This window comes from Mycteria americana, chromosome 23 (assembly GCF_035582795.1).
Source record: "Mycteria americana isolate JAX WOST 10 ecotype Jacksonville Zoo and Gardens chromosome 23, USCA_MyAme_1.0, whole genome shotgun sequence".
Classification (NCBI taxonomy): Eukaryota; Metazoa; Chordata; class Aves; order Ciconiiformes; family Ciconiidae; genus Mycteria; species Mycteria americana.
Genome location: NC_134387.1, coordinates 4,877,563 through 4,901,689, shown reverse-complemented (window position 1 = coordinate 4,901,689; position 24,127 = coordinate 4,877,563). Strand labels below are relative to the sequence as shown.

The window sequence follows — 24,127 nt, the reverse complement described above, 5'->3', positions numbered from 1 at the left end:
TGTTTTTAATTAGCACCATTCTATCCTTAAAGAAAGCTCAGAACCCATTTGTTGGTAGCTCCCAATCTGTCTCAGAATGTCTGGAGATTTAGCAAAATCTAAATGAAAAGTTTGCATTTACAATTTCAGGTTTCAATATTCAAAAAATCAGAACTTTTCAACACATACCTGAGACTTGAGATAGAAAATAGTTATCCAATAAAACTTATATTAGAAGTGTAAACTTTTGTTACTTAGTTATGGCAGTAAATATTCTCCTGTAGATTTATATAGATATATTTATTTATAAATGAATGTAATACATTAACGTATATTACTGTGTAATGTGTATTGCTAATATAAATTTATATTCATATACTGCAGTATACAGCATGATTCATTCCAGTTCTATGTACTCTGTAATACCTATTCTAACGTTTGAGAAGTTAATCTCCTATAAAGCGGTTCTAGATTGACAGCTGTGGCCCCAAGAAGCACACAGTACCATTTTACTACAACTGGCTAAGTCAATGCGATAAGCTTCTAGCACAGATTTTTAGAGTATTATTCAACAGATATCACCTTGATTACTCATTTGTCTGCAGCTCCTTTTATTTAGACATTATCACATGAACTTCAAGCAAACATTACTAATACAGATGGAAGGGGCAGAAAAGGATCTACTCAGTGTTTATATTCTGGGTATGATTCACAGAGACAGAATTACATGTACCCTTACTGGCCCTCTAAAGCCCTCCCTTCTGTACAGATTAAATGGTAAGCAGCAAGAACTGAAACATGTCTTTAACACCAGCTGTGAGTACCTGTTTTACCTTAAACCTCTTGAAAACTTTCCCATTCCTTGAGCCACTAGTGGTACCCACTGTTTCTATTGTAGCTTTCTACCAGCCAGACCATAAAAAGACAACTTTAGGACCAGTCCAGTCTCCCTCTTTATTTATTGATTTATTTCTATTTTTCCTGATGAACAGTTTTAGGGAACTTATTTCAAAGAAGTAATCAATATATCACAATTCGTGTGACATTAACTAACCAGCAGGAACTTCCGCTTGCTGTAACGCTCTGTGACTTGAAAATTGTGCAACACCTTTAGTAAACACTTCCTCATAAAGGAACAAGAATAAAGCTGAACAACTCCCTCCCTCTCATTCACTGCACACGAGAGGACTGCTCAAAGCAGAGACAGCCTGCGAACCCAACTTTCCCAGACCACGAAGGCCACTGCTAGACAAGCGCAACTGAGATGAGTAACATACTTCTTGTTTCTGTTGTTCTGCTACGTTTTCTCCAACAAGGTACAGTGCCTTTTTTTATCCTTCATCAGTGGTTGCTATGGATAACTTTGTACAGCTTTTATGAATTTTTAATTATTAACATGTAGATAATACTGAAGAACCGCAAATTAAAGCCATTGAAAAAAATAGTACAGCTGAAGTTAGGGATGTTTGCTTTTTTCTCTTTCTGTTCAAAGCGATCATCTAAAATTCTCTAGTTAGAGAATTATTTACTTGTGTGAAAACCGGCCATAGATTGCCTAAAGACCCAGAACCGGTTAGTTTTGCGAACCAATTAAGAAAGTACTTCCCCTGCAAGTCAGCGAACAATTTATCCAATTGGGACAACTTACTACACTGACAGCATTTTGGCCGCAAGGGAAGAGAGTTTTATTTGAATTCAATTAACGACATTCTCTCAATTGAAACAGTTAGCACGCTTATTATCTGTGTGATACTTCAGGTTGTGAGTATTCATATGACTTAACCTTAACAGACCAACACTTTTTTTTCCACATGCATTGTTTCTTTCAATTTGTGTCAACAGGGAACAGATTTTTTTCAGAGCCTGGCATGCACAAGCATGCACAGGTTTTATATACGTAATTCGACATGTAATTTGTATTCAGAGAGGTTTCTTCATTATTTCCTTAGCTGCACAGAATATCTGAAAATGCGTACAGTGCTAACGCTTAAGGTGTTACATATTTTGTTTCTTGACAAAACTAAACCTTCACTGTCAATGAAATCCTCACTAATGATTTTTCTTCCTGGTTTAGGCTCTTGGAAAAGTACATAAATATTCATTCCTTATTAGCACTTTTTCTAGCTGTTGTACAAGGCCCAAGGAATTTCCTTCCTCCTTAAAGCTACTGACCCAAGACAATGCCTGCAGCAAGACAAAGACAATATACTGAGTTGATTAAAAAAACTACCTCTAAGAAATTATTTGTTCCAGAACAAAACTAACCCATTTTCCTCAAAATGCTGTTTGTATCACACTGCAGAAAAAGGATGACTTTAGTTCTGAGACTCCATTCAAATCCAGCCTAACCTTGAACCACCTGGGCTACAGGTGGCCTTGTAAAAAGAGCCTGTAGCAGGGAGTGGATAAATAAAATTGGAGCACAGAACTCTGTTCCGAGGGGCCTGAAATATTACTGTGATCATTACGTAAGAACGTACTTTAAGCTCATGGAAAGACTAAGCCGGCAATGAAAAAGATTTTTTTAAAGTAAACATAATTAGTTGCTTAAAATAAAATATAAGACATCATTGTAAATTACAGTAACAAACTTGCACTTGGTATTTGCTAACAGCATGTGCATGGACAGTTACGGTGTACTGTGTAAATCAGCTGATGTAAGATAACTTCTTAGGACTTATTACCATTATACCATCATGCCTTTCTCCACAGCGCTCAGCTTTGTCAAGATGCAGCCAAGTTTATTCTGCAATTATTTCTGGAAAGGGCTTAATCAAATAAACCAGTTATGAAGAATTAATCTGTTTATTTTACTGGAATAATTTGCATGAGGATGTGCTCTGTTGTTCCAGATATAGAAAATTACAGTAACTGGATGCCCCACTCTTGTAAAAATCTGGCCTTGAGGCAGACAATTAAAATGGGAGTTGCACTCTCCCTTTGTTGTTTGTGGTTTGTGTTTTTTTTCCAAATACAGGCTCTTGTGCTTGGTGCTGAGCCCTCAAGAACTTGCCAATTCAGATGAAATGACCTTTGGTAGGAGATTAAAGAGTTTAGGAGGCATATAAAACCTGCTGTTGCCTTGCTGGAAACTAACACATCCCTTGTATGACCCTGTTTTCCCAAATGCTGTACACCAGCTGCTAGTATTAACTTCAAATGATGCAACGCATGCTGACCACCCCTGCAAGTCATGCCACAAATTAACTTTTGTCAAGATTCACTCAGGCTCAGAAGCAGAAAACAAAAACACTTTTCATCAGCATTGTATTTCCTCAACAAGTTCTTCATAGCCACTGCAGGCACACAACACACCTTACAAGTAAGACCAGTAAAAAGGGTTATGCCAGTTAAGGAATCAGCTGGATTCCTTACCACCTTCAAGATTTTCCTACTCGACTGCCTATCCCCTACTATTTTACCTAGTCTTGTTCAAAGGCCTCCTCCAGTCCTGCTGCTGCCACAAGTATGTAACCACCCTCAATCCGATTCGATAGGTTAGAGCGTGTCTATTAAAAGTACTGTCACAACTATTTACGTGAGAAGACCAGCTGAAAAGCTTTCTAAAGTACCAACCTAGGCTTGTTCCAAACTTACGGTGAATTGTATGAGTTTATTTGCTTATCTAGAGGCAGTCTTAACTTGCATGCCATCATGTGGTAAGGTTTGGAGATCACCAATGTCACAGAACCCCATGTAACATTATTCATGTCATCTGCAAAATGTGAAGGCAAGTGTTGCACCTTGCATAGCTGGTCTAGCATGCTGGTACTCGAAACCACTGATTGGTGCTGGGGGAAGAAATCCAAAGCGAATTGCATAAAATATTTTGGCACCTGGAAATAGCCAGGTATGTCAACTCGTCTGAAATCCAGACTGTAACAAACCTCATGTTAGGTCACATAATGGGGGTGACTGCTTAGTAGACTAGATGAGCACAAGCCAGAGCCAGTGCAGAGAATACAGGAGAAACGAGTGGTGCGACAGATGAACGACCACACAGCCCAAAAGAATCAGCCTTGACAGACATGAAATATAGTGTTTAATAAGTTAATACTATGTTTTCATAAATATACATCTGTTTCTCCCTAGGGAGCATGAGCAAGAAATTACCTGGAGTTGAGCAATATGAAATAGTTTACCCACGGAAATTGCACACAGTACATAAAAGAGACGTAGAAAGAAACAAAGAGGTATTAAAAGATATTTTTTTAAACTTTTTTTTTTTTTTTTGCTGGGAGATGGGGACGGTTTTCTGGAGTCAGAGTACCCTTGGTTTTCAAGGGTAAGAGAATTTGGAGCCAGGCACTTGATCTTGCAAAATGAAATGAAAGAGAAAACCTGGCAGAGTGACCCCATGTCTGGTGAAGACAGGCTGTGAGGTGTGCTCAGTACGCAGTGAAGTACCTGTATGCCATCTGTGGGTCCTCTGTACTTGTATCTCTGCAAAGATGTAGGTTTTGATGCTACTCGCATTCTGAATAACCGACGGACATTTTAATTTGAAGTAAATTAAATCAAATGCTTAAAACTAAGCATGCTCTTACTTCAAAAGAGTTACGAAAATGTTTTAATTTAAGCATCCGCTTCAGCACTTCCCCGAATATGCAGGGTATGTGCTTATGATTGTAGAAATACATTTGCAAAGTTAAATTTGTTCCTCTAATTAAAAAATATGAAACAGAGTGACCTCCTGCTTATTCTATAACTGCCAGAATACTTATTTTTGGTGGGAAGAAGAAAAGAACGCAGTTGGCAACTCAGTAACAGCCAGCTCATAGTGAGGCCAGAAATCGTAACAGACCATATTCTAACACTTAAATCTGTTTACAGACAAAATACGATGACACAATGGAGTATGGAATCAAAGCCAATGGAGAGGAAGTCATACTGCACCTACAAAAAAATAAGTAGGTTCAGTTCAACTTTTTCCTTGAGCATTATTCCTCACTGTAAAGGGCTCTCTGTAGGGCATTCAGGACAGAAAGGCACAGGACTTAGGCTCCTGTAAGGCAGAGGTGTTTTGGTAAATAGAACCTTTCAACTCCAGTGAAAGAAGAGGGGAGAGAAAGCATTGTGTCACTGTTTTGGTAATGTGAAATAACTACACAGGCATATGACGCTACCATGATGGAATGACTTGCCTATACTGCTAACTCTATTCTCCTATTTATTTCCTAAACGGCTAGATCCTCTGAATGTTTCATGTTTTCATATTATTTCACAAGTTTTCTGTGTCCATGCATAGTCTATGGGTTATATTTATTTATTCTATGCTGGTAGAAGCTACAGAGAAGACCAAGAGAAACATCCATGAAATGGGGCTATCTGTCTGGGTTCTGTATGCTTTTCAAAAATGGAAAATGGTAATAAGAAATGCAATAATCCTTAATAATTTGGCTTCCAGCACTCCCTACCTTAACGCTACTGCTGTTGGACTTTGAGTAGTCTAATATACACTGGCACTGACAAAACGCTTTATGGAAATTGAAAGCAAGGAGAGCTCACCTGCTTGGCTGAAGAGATTAACGGCATTTAAATAGGCCACGCAGAGGGTATAGAGAAGCAACGGGCTTTGTTACAGAGCAAAGCATACAAAAAAAAGTCCAAAACTGTACAGAGCAACACACAATAAAGTACAGTTGGGACTGTCTGCTTGCTGGCTCCACCATAATATTTAACATGGGATCAAACAAGTCTGCTTTAATAGGTACTTTTCTAATGGCTGTGTAAATACAATAGTACTATAATCAGTTCATGTTAAATATAGACTATAATTAACTGTTTGCCTCTGTTTTAATCTAATCTAAACATTTGGAGGGAGGGAAGGGAAATTATATTGTACTAAATCCCACTCTTTAAAAAGAAATTAGAATGTGGCAGTTTGGGGTAGTTGCCCAAACAGAAGCGAACGTAGACTTGCTTTGCTGCTAGCTTTAGTAAGACTACAGCCCTGGCTTGAAGTTAAACATCTGCTTAGTGCTCTGCTGCAGAGGAGCCTGAGTGCAGAGAGCCTTGCAGGATCCGGCCTTCCACAGCACATCACCAAGGTGTATGCTAATAAGAAACCCAAAGGCACCTTTCCCAGTGGTGGAAGAAATACAGTAATTTGCCCCATAGTCATGATGTCCTCCTTTGAAGGTTCAGGAACACGTATGTGTCCAAAAATAGAGCTTTATGTAGACAGAAAAGAAAAATGAAGTTCAGATAGAATGATTACAAAGATGAGAACTTGCGCTAGCAAGTTACAAAAAAGCTGTGAGCAAAAGAATGGGACAAAGATATGTTAGTGTGAGCTCCGCACGGAATCTCTTGAGTGTGTGCACATATACGCATACACGGATGCACGGGCACATGTGAAACAGATGAGGCAGCTTTTCCAGTGACCTAGATCTTTGCTGTTTCTAATTGGTGGCGGTGAACTGGGAAGAAAACAGAACGGTACCATTTCACATGCACTGTGGAGCGGTGGAAATGTCTACACAAATTGGAGGCCAGAAAAGGATCAATACCGCATATGTAATTATACATTTACTTTCAGATCTACTAAGAGATTAGTTTATACCAATGAAATAAGTAGGCTTTAATTGCTTTCTTATTTTAGAAATGTCCCTTTGATTGAGTAAGGATTACGAACAGGCAGAATTCCCCACCCAGCAGCTTTGCTTCCCTAGTTTTTCAATACTAATAATAACCTGAGTAATCATGTGAATTCCCTACATACTTTGCGTGTTATGTAATTGCCTCATTTCTAGATGACTACACTTTATTTTGAATAATAATTGCACTTGACTCTTTGCAGGCACCTGTTAGCTAGAGACTATACTGAAACAGTTTATTCTGATGACGGTCGACAAATAACAACAAGTCCTCAGATCAAGGTAATAAAAAAAGGTTTCCTTCCCTCATACTTGCAGTGTTGAGACGGTCCATATGAGATTCACGGGTCCATGACATAAGAGCACATATCAGACAGAAAGAACAGATTTTAAATCAAGGTTCTAAGCACTGTAATTTAGGATGCCTCTGAAGGGACAGGGAAGATGTGACTCATGACTCTGGCAGAGCTACACTGATTTACACCTGTTGAGAATCAGACACACAGTCTGTCTTTCAGAAAGACGACCACTTTCACCTTAGTGTCCGATGAACACGTTACCTGAGCTGAGCTTCTCTCTTCTGTCAGGAAAGGGAGCGGAGCCAGGGCCATTCCACTGCCATTACCTCCCGACTTTGCTCATTCTGTGGAACTCTCTGACTTGCTTTTACACCCTAATCTCAGTGAAATCATAGATTCAGATAAAGACACATTTCCTCACTGGCTCATGTTACCACCCACCCTCACAGCAAATGCACTGCAGGTTACCTCAGGTGGTTGCTCTGAGTATTCAGATCCAGACACAAAGGAAGTCACTGTAGAAGTTCTTTTTTAATTAACTGTGCACTCATGGGTCTTATCTTCAACAAAGCTTTCACCTGAAGCTTTTTGTCCAATGTCATGCTATGTGTTTTAACGCACGTAATTTGTAATACAAAGCCCAATATTCTTTGTCGTGGAGCGATTAGCAGGAACAGGAGGATCGTGAGTGAAATAAATGTGCATAAAGAATTCTGGGTTGGTTTTTTTATGGAAAAAGATGCCATTTCTGATTGCTCCAACTACTTTCACTCCCTGAATGGATCCTGTGAAAAGCAAATAGCACCTATGCCTGGTTAAAGACAATCTCAAACAGGCCTACCTGTGCAGCTTGCTGAATAAGGAATTCCTACATTGTGGATACTTTCTTAGGATCTCAGGAGTTGTTTCTCTTGTATCCTCAAAAGATGGAGAGCAATTCTCCATTTCTTTCTCTAGTAATTTTCACTTTGTTGGTGTCTTTTTCACTGTAAGAAAGTCGACACGCTGTGATGGAAGGCCTCTCAAGAAATCTATTAAGGAAAATGCTATGGGTAAAATTTTCCACAATACCTCAGTGACTTTGAAGTCTCTTTGAACACAGAAGTGTTCATTAGACCTCAGATCCTTAAGTCAATTAAGCCATGAAAATTTTTCCCCTAGTCTTATGTTTTAATATAATACATGCATTTTAATCTCATTGAAGTTAAAGCATTTAATTATTGGGTTAACATTAAAGGGTGTTACCCTGAAATCTGGCCACAATAAAATAATGCGATATGGACCTTAATTCAGCAGAGCACATCAGTATACACTTAATTTTGAGCGGTGAATATGCATATTCTTATTTTCATGTACTGTTGTGTATTGACCAGAGCACACCATGACTGGATTTGTCACAATCTGGGTCACTCTGTGTTGAAGGATAACGATAACGGTACCGTAGCAAACATGGAAATGGTCACCAGCTTTTTGCATTTTAAGAATTTCCTCTAATGGGAGATTTCCTCAGACAGCATAGTTTGCTGTAGCTTGTAGCCAGAAATGTAGCTATGTCTCCTGAAATCAATGGATCTAGGTGAATTCATTGCAGTCAGTGCGACATGGCCCAATTTGACAATGTATTTTTTTCTTTCTAAACAGGATCACTGTTATTATGAAGGTTACATTCAGAATGATGCTGATTCCATAGCAAGCATCAGTGCTTGCAAAGGTTTAAGGTAAGACAGAGCTTTGGTTCCCAAAGGGTACCAATGGCAGAATATGCATACTCTTTGAGGATAAATTTTCCAATTTAAACGGAATCAGGATGTAAATAAGCGGTGTTAACTTTTATTCATGCTTACAAGGAAACCAGTTTACAAAAAAGGGGGAGGGGAGGAATGAAAGGAGAAGAAAGCTACCTTTGTACTTCAGAGTTTATAAACTGGAAACTAAAGGAACAACGATATCAATAAATTTCTATGACTAATTTCATATTAGATCAGGTCATAAATCACAGCATTTGGTGGTGCTTACAGTAAATGTTTAGGGTTGATGCTTCTAAGCTGTAGGAAGCTCCACGGACACTTCAGGAGAAGGCTCCGTTGTTTTCAGTGCTCCAGCAGTTATAGGGTCAGAAAGTTCAAGCTGTTGCATGAAAAGCTCAGTTAAAAGAATCTGCTCGTTTGTGACCACTGAAGACCCAGTGGCATAACATAAAATGGCAAGAGGATGGCTGTTAAGTCTGAGAACCTGCAGCAGAACATTTTCCCAGTGGTTAGTGGGGTTTTGCCAAAACCCAGACTTTCTTTGCGAACACTTCTTGCACAGCTTGTGAGTTTACATGTTAACACAGAATGCTTTTTTGACGTTTGCTGCTCAAAATGATTCAAAACTCTTAATTCCTTTCAATAATTCAGCTTTTCATCTCAATTAAAGATGAAAACATATCTTTGAATTCCCCACTGAACTGAAATTCACTGTTTAATCACCTCTGTTAGCACAACCCCCCAAAATTTCGATCTAATTAATTCCTAAACCAGTTTCTTTTTGACTAACAGTCTCCTACTCAGAGATCTCACCTGACCAGCCAGATCTTCCAATTGACTCAGCAGCTTTGATTTCTGCCTTTAAATTGTGGTACCCTCTGCCTGCATGCTGAAAAACTATTCCATTGCATCAGTGTGTGCAAGGGTCTGTACACTTGGGCTAAACGCTGTTAGAGATAACGTTGCTATCTTGACTCAGTCCTGCGCATTCAAAAGATCACAGTCTAACTAATTTTCTTAGTGGATATTTTGAGACCCGTGGTCAGAAGTACCTTATTGAACCCCTGGGAACTTCAGATAGAGACGAACATGCGGTCTATAAGTATGAGAAACTCGAACAAAAGTCCATAAAAACCTGTGGTTTAATCAATAATACCTGGGAAGACGATTCAAACGACCCCATCAATGACATCTTCAAATCCAGCAACAGTCCAGAAGTAAGTATATACTTAAACAACAGTCCAATAGGTACACATCAGAAAAGAAATTGAGGCCACAGGAGAACTCTGTGAGTAGCGTAAGTCCCACTTTGTCTGGTGGCACCTCCAGAAAAGAAGCAATCGCAAACAGATCCATAATCGGATCTTCAAAACCAGTGCAAAATCTCACAGATCTGAGATTTCAGAGTCACCACCTGAGTTAAGCTGTCCTGCATGTACTAATAGGTGCCCATGTGCATCTTTAAACATCTAAATACTTCTTAATATCTAGCCAACCTTTTATTGTTTTAATAATCATTTTAATCTCTACCCTTTCATCATTTTAAAACAAAGCAGTGCCCTTCTAAATAACTTGGCTAAAGAAATACCCTCGTAACTAATACCTGGGTTTGAAACTGCAAAGGTGGAGACTGAAACAGGCCTTAGAGGTTATTTAAATGTATCTTTTCTTTAGATGAAGGCATACTTGAAAGCTAAAAAGTACCTGGAAGTTTACATAGTTGCAGACAATACTTTGGTGAGTATTGAAATTATTTTTTTCTCATTTGACCAGCTAGAGGTGAGCTTTCCAAAGCAGGTACTACTCATATCCCTGGGCTCCGACTACAACTACAGTGCTACACTAGGTTTTACCACTGACTTTGGCTAGGAATAGGATTTCCTAATGTTGATTGATTTTGAAAATCCCACCTGTAGATGACTAGAATTCAGAAAACACTGTACAGTGCCTGTCATCTTCTGCACCCTACACATAGATACACATTTTAAAAGGGCTTGATCTTGAAATACATTGTCTGATAAAATAGTATATTGAACAGATGATAGTAAGTAGACCAGGTATGGTGTGGTTTGCAATGCAATCTTCTATGGGATATTTCTTTTCTGATAAAACACTTTTTTCCTCTCCTTCTCCTAACATACTATGTTTACTTTTTTAGTATAAGAAGTATGAGGAAGATGTTAAAACTGTAAGACAAAGGGTATTTGGAATAGTCAATTACATCAACACGGTAAGAGTAAATACAGCAAAGTGACATTGAAACAGAAGTTAGTTATCATTTTTTTCTTTTGCAAACATAATGAATTTTCATTATTGCATGTAGGAAAGAATGAAAAATGAACTTCATGGTAATTTACGAAACAAATTTAACACATCTGTCCATATTATCCTGTTCTTTGTCCTCAGATATGAGATTTCTATAAATTCAATTATCGTGAAAGAAGGATTTATACCATATTTTCTTAACAGCTGTTAAAGTGAATGATTGAAACCCTTCAAAAAGAATGAACTGATTTTTGATTCTCAATTTCTTCTGCAAGTCAAGTTTCTTCCAAAATATTGCTGGAGTTTTCAAGTATTTTAAAACCATGTTTATAGTTGGTTTAAATGTGGGGGGAAATAAGATTTCATGTTTTGTTTTGTCTTTTTAATTTTTCTTCAAAGTGCAGAGAAGCTTAAACCAGGTCTGGAGTGGACTATATTGCAAGTGACAAAAGTGAACCAATTACCAGGATAAGTTTGTTTCAGAAGTCTTCATAACATACTTCATTTTTATAGCAACGCTGTTTCTCTCATGCAGGTTTATAAGGCCATAAATATCTATGTGGCTTTAATTGGCCTAGAAATCTGGACAGATAGTGATAAATGCCTCCTGAGTCATGCCGCAGGATTCACTCTGGACAGTTTCTCAAAGTGGCGTCTATCAGATTTATTAAAGAGGAAAAGAAATGACAATGCTCAGCTAATCACGTGTGTATCATTCTGTTTCCTATTTGCATTTCCAAGTATGTAAAATTGTTCTTTAAAAACTGATCACCAACCCATCAGAAAGGCTGTCTATACTGAACCAGATTTCATGCTTCCCAATACTGGATTGTACTAATTCTAGGACAGAAAGATAAATGCATGCTCTTGTTTCTTGCTTTTATTTTCTTCATGGAGCACAACTACGTGCTAGGATATAGTATCTAATCTTTCTGTCTGAATTCCTGCAAAAACAGGGAATGGGGACTTTTGCTACACCTCAGTCTCTCCTTTTCCCTGCTCTGGTCACAGTACAGTTGAGTGGCCTGAAGACTGCAGCATAGTCTAACAACCTAAGGAGCCATGACATGAAGTTTAACGGCTGGGAAACGCACACTGCCAAACTAAACCAGCACTCACTTCACTATTCTGGCTCATGTTCAATGGCCCTGATTCATCCAAGCACTTTGCTACATTTAGAGCACTTCATCAAGCTCTTTACACTCAAACAGGTGCTTCAAGTCTGATGAACAGCAACGTAATTTAAGTTAAAAATTAAAATGAAAGGTGTATTCAATTGTTTTCTGATTTGCCGTGATCTTAAGCATGTCCGCAAATATTGTATTAAACTAGGGATGCAAACCGGAGTTGGAAATGAGTATATGCTTAAAGCCTTCAGCCTGGTTAAGAAAGCAGGCTTGACTTCAGATCTGCTTCCTGGTCACATCATTGCATTTCATGCTGCCTTTCTTCTTCCTTCCAGAGGCTATGACCTTGAGGGGACAACGATTGGATTAGCCTTTCTAAAAAGCATATGCAGTGATATATATTCTGCAGGTATTATTCAGGTCTGATTTATTTTTATTTTTTTAAAGGCTTTTCTACGTTTTTTACTCAACCAGAAAAGAACGTTTATGAAAATTATTGGGTGCACGACACTTTCAGTTCTCTGTCTGGTTCATATAATTATCTTATTAGACTGTAGAAATTCACAGTCAAGAGATTTTATTTTAAATGAAGTGCAGAGGGTAAAGAAAGCACACACAAAGCATGGTATCTGTGTTACCTAAATGCCAACATCAAACTCTGACACCTGTATTTGCAGTACCAGGCCCCAATAGAGTCAAAGGAGAGAAATAAGTGATTTTGTGCCTCTACCTTAAGGTTCCCCATTTTGAACAGGGAATTGGTTCCACTTAATTACAGTTGCCTGAACCACTGTACTTAAACTTCAGCCTAAAGAGAAACACAGATCCAAATCTTTACCAACAACACCGGGAACTCAACTGCTGCACCGAGCTTCAGAGGCCGGGCTTGTTGGTAAGAGGAATAACACACATGAAATTCCAGCTTTCCCACGCCATAAGGAAATCCTAGGACGATCATAAAACCAGAATGCTTTTCAAGGTGGGCATGCATTTTGTAGCAGCATGATTTGCAATGCCATGCTGGAAGAGTATGACCAGTACGCTGTGTCTCCTGCTTTATGCTATTTCCACTACCACCTGCTGTTGGTACATATGGATTTCACTCCAAAGAGCAGGACTTTTCCTTTCCTCCCTCCCACCAAGCAGAGCAAAACACCAAGCTAAGACTGAAGATGGAGCACAGCATCTGCCTTTCCTTTCTGTGCACGCACAACACTGTACACAATAGTTACCTCGGTGTAATGAGTAATAATTATATCGCACCCGTGTAATTACCCTAAGCACAGAGACAGCTATCCAGAGAGAGGATTAAGAGTTTCAGATGTTCAGTTCCCCTTAACACTCAGTTGTTACTTGGCAGCCTAACTTCCTCATGTTTATTTAAAAACTAATTATACTGATTTACTCATGTTCGTTAGAGGTATCATCTCATTGCTGTTATAATATAATCCAGCCTAAACTGTGGAATAGATGCATGCATGGATTGAACAACATATCAACGCTTATGGAGCAGTGAGGATAATTGCACTTGAAGAAAAATTGTCCTATTTCCTAGCCACATAGCTTCTCTGATGTTCCTATGTGTTCTAAAATACTCATAAAAATAACAGCCTGTTCTTATCTCTACAGGATCACAACAGAAATGAAATTGCAGTTGCAGCTACCATGGCACACGAGATGGGACACAACCTTGGCATGAGTCATGACACCAAAGCCTGCACATGTAGTGCTAAAGTTTGTATCATGACAGATACTGTCAGGTAGGAGTTTGGATAAAAAGGCGAGGGCGTTAATGCACGGGGCAGTTAAGGATGGGCTTTGAATAAGCTGCCAGTTTCCAAAATGAAGTAGTAATTATTTTTATTCTCTGAGATTATTCTGTTCAAGTTATACAGAAAGAAGAGAAAAATGAAGACATTCCAGGCCCTTGTAACATATTCCCAGATGGATGTCCCGTCCCCCCCAACCCCCCAAAATAAAAACAAAAAAACCCACTTTAGTCACTTTTGGATAACATTAGATTTGTACATGTGGTGGGGGGCTTTGACATTAAACCATAAATAATTTCTTCCTTACAATGACGACAGCGCTTTCCCCAAGATTTACCTAAAGTATATTCTGGTTCTCTACCCTAAAGATGTCTCTTGTGAAAACTGCACAAAGTGCTTGCACCTTCAATAAACACCCATTAGATAGGAATTTAGTTCAATTTTCATCTCTAGTTGAACACCCTGAGCCTCTGCTGAACAGCCCAGTGGAAAACCCCTAATGCCTGAAGCATCCAGGCACAAATTGTGTAGGCTGGGCTTAAATCTTCAAGATGTGGGATTTATTATATGCAGTGTTTACATTCAGTACATCAATTTTTTTCTGATCTGTTTAGTTCCACTTTTTTTTCCCCTGCTATAAGTAGGAGATAGCCGTTGTATTTATAAATATATACATTTGGAAAAATGGTTGCACCCAATAGTTTGGAGGGTGGTCACTTGTTTCATTTCTCTTGTAAAGGGTGTTGCTTCTCCTTGCCTATGCCCATCCTAACGTAAATCCTCCTGCTTTCTCAATATAGTTCTATCATCCCCAAGACATTCAGTTCTTGCAGCCTCCAAAGTTTTGAGAAATACATGTTGAGTGACATGCCAAAATGCTTAACAAACATCCCAGATATAAGCAGCATCATAGCACCTTCATCCTGTGGAAATGGCTTTGTGGAAAAAGGAGAGGAATGCGACTGTGGTACTCCTGAGGTATCTGCATAACCGGGAATAAAATAATACTTGGAAGAGGCAAAAAGCTTTATTCAGGCTGTACAGTAGCTGGTTTCTGTTAGTTTCTGAGGTGGCCAGCTCAAAGCTAGCTGAAATATTTCTGCAGAAACTGTGGTCACCAAATTGCTGATCTGCAATGTAGTCGCCCCTATAAAGTGTATGCCAAATGGTGGGAAAGACGACTGCATGGTTTGTCATGCCGCGTTCAGAGGAACTCAGAACGGGGAAATGCCGTACATACAAAACCATCTTGGCAGAAATAAGCAAGTTCCCTGCACAACTTCTATCAGCACTTTCATAATCACACTTGGTATTCTTTATGTGCTCACTCGCAATGGCTGGCATGGCTCCTAGTAAAAATGGTTTTCAGAGAAGCAAAGTGCAGGTCCAAGATGTCCTTCCCTCCCTCGGTAACCAAGTACAGGATGGTCAGTTGAGAACGCAGTACAGAGGGCACCAAACCCCGAAGCAGTGTACCAGAGCTCTCATTGCTGATTCTGTCACAGGAGTGCACAAATGACTGCTGCGACCCAGAGACGTGCAAACTGACGGCAGGTTCCATGTGTGCACATGGAGAGTGCTGTGAAAACTGCCAAGTAAGGCTCCTTTTGATCTCTAGCTTCTCATATTTTCCAGGGTATGGGGTTTTTTTGCCCATGAGAAAGCAGTAATACACCTTTCAAAAGAACCAATCCTCTTTACTTGTAATTACTGACATAGCACTGCACTGACAAGCACACTTTGTCCACCCCAAACTACACCACAACTATCAATTCACTCAACCTTTCAACATCCTGGAGAAATGAGCATTTTGATTACTGATTTCCTCCTGGAAAGAAAAGCTGAGGCACAACCAGGCAAAAATCTTGTCAATTGACATAACCAACTTTAGATACAGATCTGGCCCCTCATGCAACTTGTACAGTGAGGATGAGATTGGTCTCCCCTAATTTTAGCCCTCTAGTTCAGTGTGATTTTTAAACGGTATGGAAGAGTGGTGTGTTAACTGTGGCACTGCTTTCCCCCCACTTCAGTATAAGGAAGCAGGAGCTGTTTGCCGAGCAGTTAAGCACGACTGTGACCTGGCTGAGATGTGCACCGGCTCTTCTGCCAATTGCCCAGCAGATCGATTCCGTGTGAATGGACATCCCTGCAACTACGGCGAAGGCTATTGCTACATGGGAAACTGTCCCACCCGGGAAAACCAGTGCAAAGCTGCTTTCGGGCCACGTAAGTACCAGTTGGCATTGAAAAAATCAAGTTGCCTGGGTTAAAGGAGAGAGACAGAGGTAGGCTTTGCTAGCAAATCATCCAAGACCTTTTGTAAATCAGGAACAGCATGTCTATATAAATGAGTTCTAGTTTGTAGCATACACTTAATTATTACTTTTATATTTAACACTGTAAGTGATTATAATCAAGTGTGCTGAAGCTCAGAGCATACAATGCAATGTATTTCTAGAGAAATGGGAAGTGGTAAGCGTATTCCTCTTCTGCACGATGCTTTTAAGACAACTTTGAAAGGGATCTGGGCAAGTATTCTATGCTTGACAGGGAGAGGAAATGTCTGCATTTCAAATTAATTTCCAAATTTAGCATGCCTGTATGTTTCTGAAGGTGTATGGTGGCTTACCCTCTTCCCAGTCCTAAACCACCTCCAGTTCTATGTCCCTTCTCTTAGGCAAGGTCTATTGGTTTGTACTGGAGAGAGGGAGAACACACAGGATAGGTTCTGCTGTGTGTACACAATAACATTGCAGAATTAATGCACAAAGTGCCAGAGAGAGTCATTTAGGCCTGCGGGTAACTTCACTGGGAAAGGCCATTTCCTAAACAGGTAAAGGAAATTGCATATTATTAGTTTTCACAGGCAGAGAACCTAAACTAATCCCATTGCATTTTCCTCTTTCACAGAGGCTACTGACGGTGCAGCTTCCTGTTACCAGATGAATGAGAGAGGGGTATATTATGGATACTGCAGAAAAGAAAGAGGTAGTCACGTCCCGTGTAAAAAAAAGTAAGCACTGTGTTACAAAATTTGCTGGGATTTGGGAAGAGAGACCATTCCTATTCAAAGTAAGAGACAGAAGCAAAGAGCACACTATTTTAGATGGCACATACATCCACCTGTCCCTTCTTTTTGTTCAGTTTGAATATTGTGGTAAAGACAATTCTGTGAAAACTAGTTTCCAAATCATGAGATCAGTCTGAGAACAACCAAGTGCGTACATATATATGCACAAGCCTGCTTGTGAGGACGACTGCGTGTGTGTGCATGCATGTGCAGGAAAGTACAGGGAAGGGATTTTTGGACAGGGAACTTGAGCCTCAGGTGAACCTCAGAAGGTGAGGACAGATCAGTTAAATACTCATTTCTGCAAATAACTCTGGGCTCCCTAAGAAGCTCAAGAGGAATTAAGAACCTGCCACCTTCTACTCAACAAACTGACCTCAAAACACCACAAACCAAAATTCCTTTCTGCAGCTATTTCTTTTGAGTTCCTGTATGGACACAACAAATTCAAGCTGGAGGAGAGACCTGCTCAGCTAGTTTTGCTGTGCCATGTCACTGTTCTAGCAGCTCTTGTTCTCCTTCCAGAGATACAATGTGCGGAAAGTTGTTCTGTACTGGGGGGAACAAGATACCTCAGGACAGGAACCTGGTGACTTTTGACTCCTGCAAAGCAAGTTTTCCTAGAAATGAAGAAGCAGACTCAGGGATGGTTCTTGATGGAACGAAGTGTGGGAATGGGATGGTTAGTAGAGAAAAGCTTTTCTCCTTATTTTTTTCCACTCTTTCAGTCTTGTTTATATCGTTAGCTCTTTTACCAGACAAGAAAGTTTTTAAACAGGGAAGACTGAAATGGACACTAAACTTCTGCTGATCTGATTTGCCATACCTTCTGCCTTACATCTACCACAAATCAGTAGCAAAGCAAACTGCCATCATTCTGATTTCCTTATGCTTGACTGTTGTCATATTATTTTTCAGTGACACAAATGTATGTGGCAGCAGAAACATACCTTTGTATGAAGAGTTAAGATATCATCCATATATTACTATTTTTAATTATTTCCATAATGGATGTGTTAGGCATCACTGAGTGCTACGCCCAATTTCTTTGCCTTATATTTCTACTTGGAGGGGGTAGGGAGGATGAAGGATTGAAGGGGAAAAACAGTGATGTCTGTACATCTTTGTCACTCCCCTTTGCTATAAAATACCCAAAGGTCGAATGAAAAATTATATCCACATATCAAACTCTTAATGTAGGTTTAAATGATTTGCGGACCTGTTTCTATATCTCCTTTTACTCTTCATCATTTTATACAATAATGTGCAAGCTCTGCATGTTCTGAAAGCTATAAATCACTTTGGTAACATTTGCCCTGTACATTTCAGGTGTGCAGCAATGGAGAATGTGTTTATGCTGAAGGTATCTTTAGATCAACCAACTGCTCTGCCAAGTGTACTGGACATGCTGTAAGACATGAGCATTTGATCCTATTAACTTAAAAAAAAAAACACAAGAAAATTATGCATATCAGCTACAGACCTTATTGATGACAGTATTTAAGCCACTGGGATAGGAATTTGCAAAAGTTGTGGAGTCAGAAGCTTCCTATATTTTTATGAAAGCAAATCTAACCTGATACAGCATCAGTATTTTTACTAAGGAGATCACAGGAGATGGACAAAGATTCTGTGCCTGGCCCTGCCTCTGAGCCACAGTATCACAGCTATTCTCTCTCAGGTCATCTTCTGTTTTGGGAAGATAACCGTGCTCATCTTATTTGAGCATTCAGAGACCTACAGATGTAAAGACCAACTCTGTTGCTTTGTGCCTTGTACTGTACCTTTCACTGCAGAAACACCTGCAAAAGGCACATGATAGCAGACAGTCAGGCCTGTCCTCTACTGTGCAAAACTGCTATTCTCTGTGCTAAAGTTTGGTCAAAGTGAAGGGGGGGGGGAGGGGGGTGTTTCCAGACCCAGCTTCAATAAGCTTATCAGGACCCTGATCCAGAGCCACTGAAATTTTATGACTTCACAGCTTCACTCATATTTCCAACCTGAAGATATTCCTGGCTTTGTGCTTCCTAGGTGTGTGACCATGAGTTGCAATGCCAGTGTGAAGAAGGATGGGCACCGCCAACTTGCGACAGCTCGTCAGCAGTTACCAGTAAGTGCTGTATGTCCACACACTGGGTACCATCATCCACTGGCTGAAATGAGCTGCTTTAGCTCCACTGAAACAGCCCTAACTTGCACTGGGTGCCAGACTGTTTCTTTGTAAATATTGCCTACCTAGGCCTCTAATTTCTGCGCATCTTTAAGTCGCTGCGGCTTGTATGAATGACTAGAGCAAGCTGTTTTTCTTTCTAACCTGGCAGAAGTGATACACCAGGAGATTATTTAGAGTAGCAGGCTTTTCCTTTCTCCATCCTGAGATAACGAGCACACCATATTAGCTCACTGTCAAATCTGAGTGCAGGCAAGCTCCCAGAGGTTTTGCTGTGAGGGAGGTGGGATAGTTCGTTTCTTTATCATCTGCAGGGAGCTGGCCTTTAACTGATCTATCTCTGAGGGAAAATACTTTGTGTACAGATTTCCATGTTTTTGGGAGAAAAAAAAAATTTAAGCCTTTGTTATTAAATATTTTTGTCCTCTCTCCACACTCACTAGAGCACCGTCAGCTCTCAACACTGTGGCTTGGTTGAGGCTTTAAAATAGCTTTGTTGAAGGAAAATTTGTGAAGCCTTAGTTGCACACAATGCCAAAGGCCTGTGCCTGGTTTTGGGTAACACCCTTTGAGAAAGGGGAGAGGAATGACAATGAAATGATCTTTGAGGATGGATAGAAAGGGCTAGGTTTGTTTATCCCAAGGACAGCTCAGGCAATAAGCCCAGTCTTCAAATATGGCAAAAATGGCAGAAGTACATTCCTTGCCATCACCATTTGTGGCAGGAGAAGCCACCACAAACTTGAGCGATAGTGAGGACAAATAGGGTCTAGACCTTGTGAAAAAAACTACTTTGCCAATGGTCATGATGGGAAACCGCTTAGTAATAGTGGATCTTTTAAGAACTAGCAACCTGTGTTCTCTCACCCTGACAGGCTTCGCTATTATTGTCGGTGTGCTGATTGTCCTCGCTGTCACAGCAGCTGCAACACTGTTACTTATCCGCTTCGGAGTATTGAAGAAGAGGTAAAATGCTTACCCCCCCACTGAGGAAAAACTACCTAAAGCCAAGCAACTTCTGGATAGGTTTCAAGCTGGGATTTTCAAAGAGGGTGGAGGGAATTAGGCCAAGGAATTAGGTCCATGACCTTTTTGTTGAGCTGTTTCAGAAATCCCATAGTTGGGAGAGGACTGAAGACTTGAAACTGTAGCTCTCAAGATTAATCCTAAATAATGAAAATAAGGGGGGGGGGGGGGGGGACGGGACAGAAAGACAGACAGACAGGACATGGCTATATAATACACCAATAGGAGTAAGGCAGGCATTCAACTTCAGCAGGTTTTTTCACTTCAGTCAGGGTAAGATTTACAGTTCTATGTAATATTTCCATAGGTGCCAGACCAGAAGGGGACCTGGAGCCACAAACCAAGTCTTTGTGGATCAAGAACAAATACACAGAGAACACCCTGTCCTGGTTGCACCTGCCCAGAAGGTAAGAGCAGGGAGGCGCTGGGTCAGCTATAGTCTCCCTGGGACTGTAACCGAGGGGTCGAAACATCAAAACTCATCAGCCGAGGTGCTCTACATTTCCAGGAGGGCTTCAAAATGCTTGTCTAGGACTGAGAGGACAGTGCTGTGAATCCCAGCATGAGGAGGGAGTGGAGAAAGCACATGGCACTAAGTCCCTGAGTAATCTGTCTGCAGCTTATTAGGGGCATGCAAAGATAATACACAGGTAAGGGCTCCACCCCACTTAACTGTTCCCTGTTTTCAGATGAACGATAAGAAACGTCTCCTTCTCGAACCTCCACTGCAGGAGAACAAACCACAGCTCCGCAGCGTAAGTACTTCTAGAGAATTTCTTTGCTTTCATGTTGACTTCAGGGAAGACAGCACATACCAGTTCACGCCACGGTGGACTGCAATGACAATCTGATTCCAAAGGCTGGGCAAATCACTGCACTCCAAACAAGGCCCTGTATGTTCTCTCAGGGCCAGATGGCATAAACCATCCCTACATCTGAAATGAATGCACCCTTTTACCCCTCTTGATGCATTTTTTACATAGAACACAAGCCTGCATGTTCCCATGGCAACACGTGGATGCACACATACGCAATATGTGTATAGGGTCAATATGTTTTATATTCTCTTTTTTTACAGCCTGCCATAAGGCCAAAAGGTCCCCCACCTCCTGTTCCCTCTACCAAACCAACCTCTTCTCACACAGAAGAGATTTTTGTAAGTATAACCCTGCAACTTTTCACATCTTTCATCTGAGTTGCAAATGACTATCGGTTGCCAATTAGTATTTTCAGTTTCTGACTATGATTTAAAAAAAAAAAAATCACAGACATTCAAACCACGTATTCTTTAGGGTAGGAGTCACCTTTTTTGCCATGTAATCCTAAACAGCACAAGATACTCTTAATCTGTGCCAAGGAGTCCTGTACGCCATCACAAGCACATCTCATTAGCAATAGTACATGGAGTCCACACCAACAGGGATTTCAGGTGTAAGCACAATGCAAATGATGAGCATCTTTGCTACTACAGATGTCTGAAATGGTTCCCATATTGTGGAGATCTGGTAGTCTCTAAAGATGCCACCTGTGAGGGGATCTCTGTCAATGTGCGCATATGTATAAAAATATAGATATATTTTTCGAATTCTTAAAAAAATTGGAAACCAGAAGAATACATTCTTGCCATTAATGCCATTATGCCATTAATAATGCCAAATAATATTAATTGCCATTAATAAACCCAAAGCATCCTACTTGAATGAAAATGCCTCCCTCAAATACTTGCCATGTCAGCATTTGAGCCCCCTGCCCGCCTGATACAAGGGCGTAGAAACCATCTTCACCCTAGCAACCTAATGGCATGGTACTGCCTGCATGAAGAATGATGGATCAGGACTACATAAGAAAATTTAAAAAACCAACCAAACCACCACATATCAGCTTGATTATAAAAACCCATTTAAATCCCACTGTCTTTAGAGACGCTTTCCTCAACACGCACCTTGAGCATGTGATCAGCTTTAGCTTCTTACGCAGTCTATTTGACCATGGATACTTGAGATACAGATGAATTTACACACTGAGAATAGCTCAGTGGTCTTCTGAAACAGGAGATCTGTACCCCTTGTGTATTTATATTATTGTGCCTTCTTGTATGTGGACAGATTAATCTAATTCGCCCCTAGCTTTTCCACTAGGAAAATGCTGTATATACGAGATAACCTACATACATGACATAACAGAAATATATAAGATAACAGTAGCAGCATCTGAGCTGTGAGGAGGTTCTGCAACCGCTCAGACAGGAAAGCCTAATGACATTTAAACTACATTTTTGTTACAGGCACCAGAGAGAAAACCTGCTCATCCCCCAGTTCCCAAAGGCAAACCTCCACCAAAGGTAACCTGAGTTCAAATGTGAACAGCAATTCTTTCAGGATGTAATTCATTGAAACTGCACCGGGCACACTGTGATTTGTTTAACTCTTTCTTTTTCATGTAGGCTTTAAAACCTCCCATTAATCCCAGAGTATGAAGCTTCTGAAGGTGGGCTGATCAAGATACCTGAAATTTTCAGGGGCAGTTTGTTTGTCCCTTGACTCCTCCACTTCTGGCAAAGGCAACCAAGATAGTCTTCCTGTTCTCTTTAAAAAAAGAACAACTGATTGACAGGTGCTTTGAAAGAAAAAGTTTAGTTTTCAAACAGTGAGGAACTCTTTGGTGATGACATCAAGTTAGTGTCCAAAAGGAAATGAAGCAGAATCTCTACATGCACTGAGGTGTAGACTGGGAGTAAGCTATGAAAGCTGCTTAACACATCCTAACTCCTAGGCCACCACCGCAAGATGTGGCTGCACTGGGATGCCCTGCGTCTACACAGGTTTTCTGGGTACAGACTTGAGAAGATCAGGGAAAGTATGGCTACTATATGTCTGTAAATTGTAAGCTTTTTGCTGCATTTCTGGATCCTTGCCAGCCCTCTCTCTTCAGCAACAGACCAGAGCTTCTTCATGTGCAAGTTGCAAGTTCTGGAAAAAGAAAAATTCTTCCTGCCCTTTGGAGAAAAGTTTGTGTTCCTCAAGGCCTGAACTAGCCTTGGAATAATAAGATTACACACTGGAAATGCACTGATTCTAGAAAGATCCTTTTGGATCGGATTCTCTCATTGATCCTTAGATTACTTGTTAAACAAGATTCCTCTGTTGAGTAGGTAGAACTGGAGATACGCTCAAAGCAAAGCACACAGGAGTCGAACCACTTGCTGCTTGCAAGTGCTCCCAGAGCTCAGGCTGTGCCAGGTTAAAGAGAGCTCCAGCTGCCACCATTGCACTTGGACAGAAAAACTTAGAAAAGCAGTCAACAAAATCCTTAATCATTTATTTAATTTGCCCCTCAGCTCCAGAAATATCTGAGTATTTCTCCCTTCCAGGATATACACACCTTGGTGTTTTCGTTTAATTGCTCTTGCACCAGGGTGTGTTATTGTAAAGTTGCTAATGAGAACTAGGCTGGGCACAGGGGTTTGTTATTGTGGGACAGCATCGCAGCACGAGGCTTTGCACACTGGTTTATTACTGAGGGGTTCTTCATTCGTTCTGGCCTGTTGGCATCAGTGTTGTTGACACTATTGGCCTGCTGGCACACATCTGCATGATGCTGTTGGCATTGATGTTAATAATACTGTGAGGGTGCTGGCACCGATGCTATTGTTACCGTTGGCACTGATATTATTCATGTGGTTGGCATCAATATTTTGAAGTTAAAGCGCACAGAAGTGTTTTTCAAGGAATAAAAATTTTACCAGGAGGGGGAAAAAAGAAAAAGAAAAAAGAAAAAAGAAAAAAAAAGAGAGGAAGGAAAAAAAGAGAGAGGGAGAGAGAAACAAAATTGCCCTGGACCCAAAGTACTCAAGATTTTATAGAGGGTTCCAGTTTGAACTGGATTTGGGTTTGGATCAAGATCAAAATCAGAACACAGATCCAAATCAATTACACTGTGGCTCAGGAAGGCAGTTTCCAGCCCTTGGGCACAGTGGCTTTGCTAGAGAAGACCACAGGGCTGCCAAACTACCAAAACAAGATCTGGGGCCTCAGGCCAGCATTGTGCATACTAACCTTTACCTGCACTTGGT

General features: G+C 40.3%; 1 protein-coding gene across 1 annotated transcript; it reads left to right on the top strand.

Annotated features, from left to right (window-relative positions):
- The first annotated feature begins 1,069 nt into the window (after positions 1–1,069).
- ADAM28 (ADAM metallopeptidase domain 28) lies at positions 1,070–23,847 on the top strand. Its single transcript, XM_075523621.1, has 24 exons — positions 1,070–1,295; positions 4,072–4,172; positions 4,813–4,889; positions 6,782–6,860; positions 8,519–8,595; positions 9,647–9,842; positions 10,300–10,362; positions 10,784–10,855; positions 11,426–11,595; positions 12,353–12,437; positions 13,647–13,777; positions 14,587–14,764; positions 15,292–15,381; positions 15,820–16,015; positions 16,700–16,802; positions 17,385–17,541; positions 18,189–18,269; positions 18,891–18,969; positions 19,905–19,995; positions 20,363–20,462; positions 20,745–20,810; positions 21,134–21,211; positions 22,340–22,396; positions 22,499–23,847. Exons 1-24 carry the CDS (start codon positions 1,244–1,246, stop codon positions 22,529–22,531), a joined length of 2,412 nt encoding a protein of 803 aa, XP_075379736.1. The 5' UTR covers positions 1,070–1,243; the 3' UTR covers positions 22,532–23,847.
- Positions 23,848–24,127: the final 280 nt, after the last annotated feature.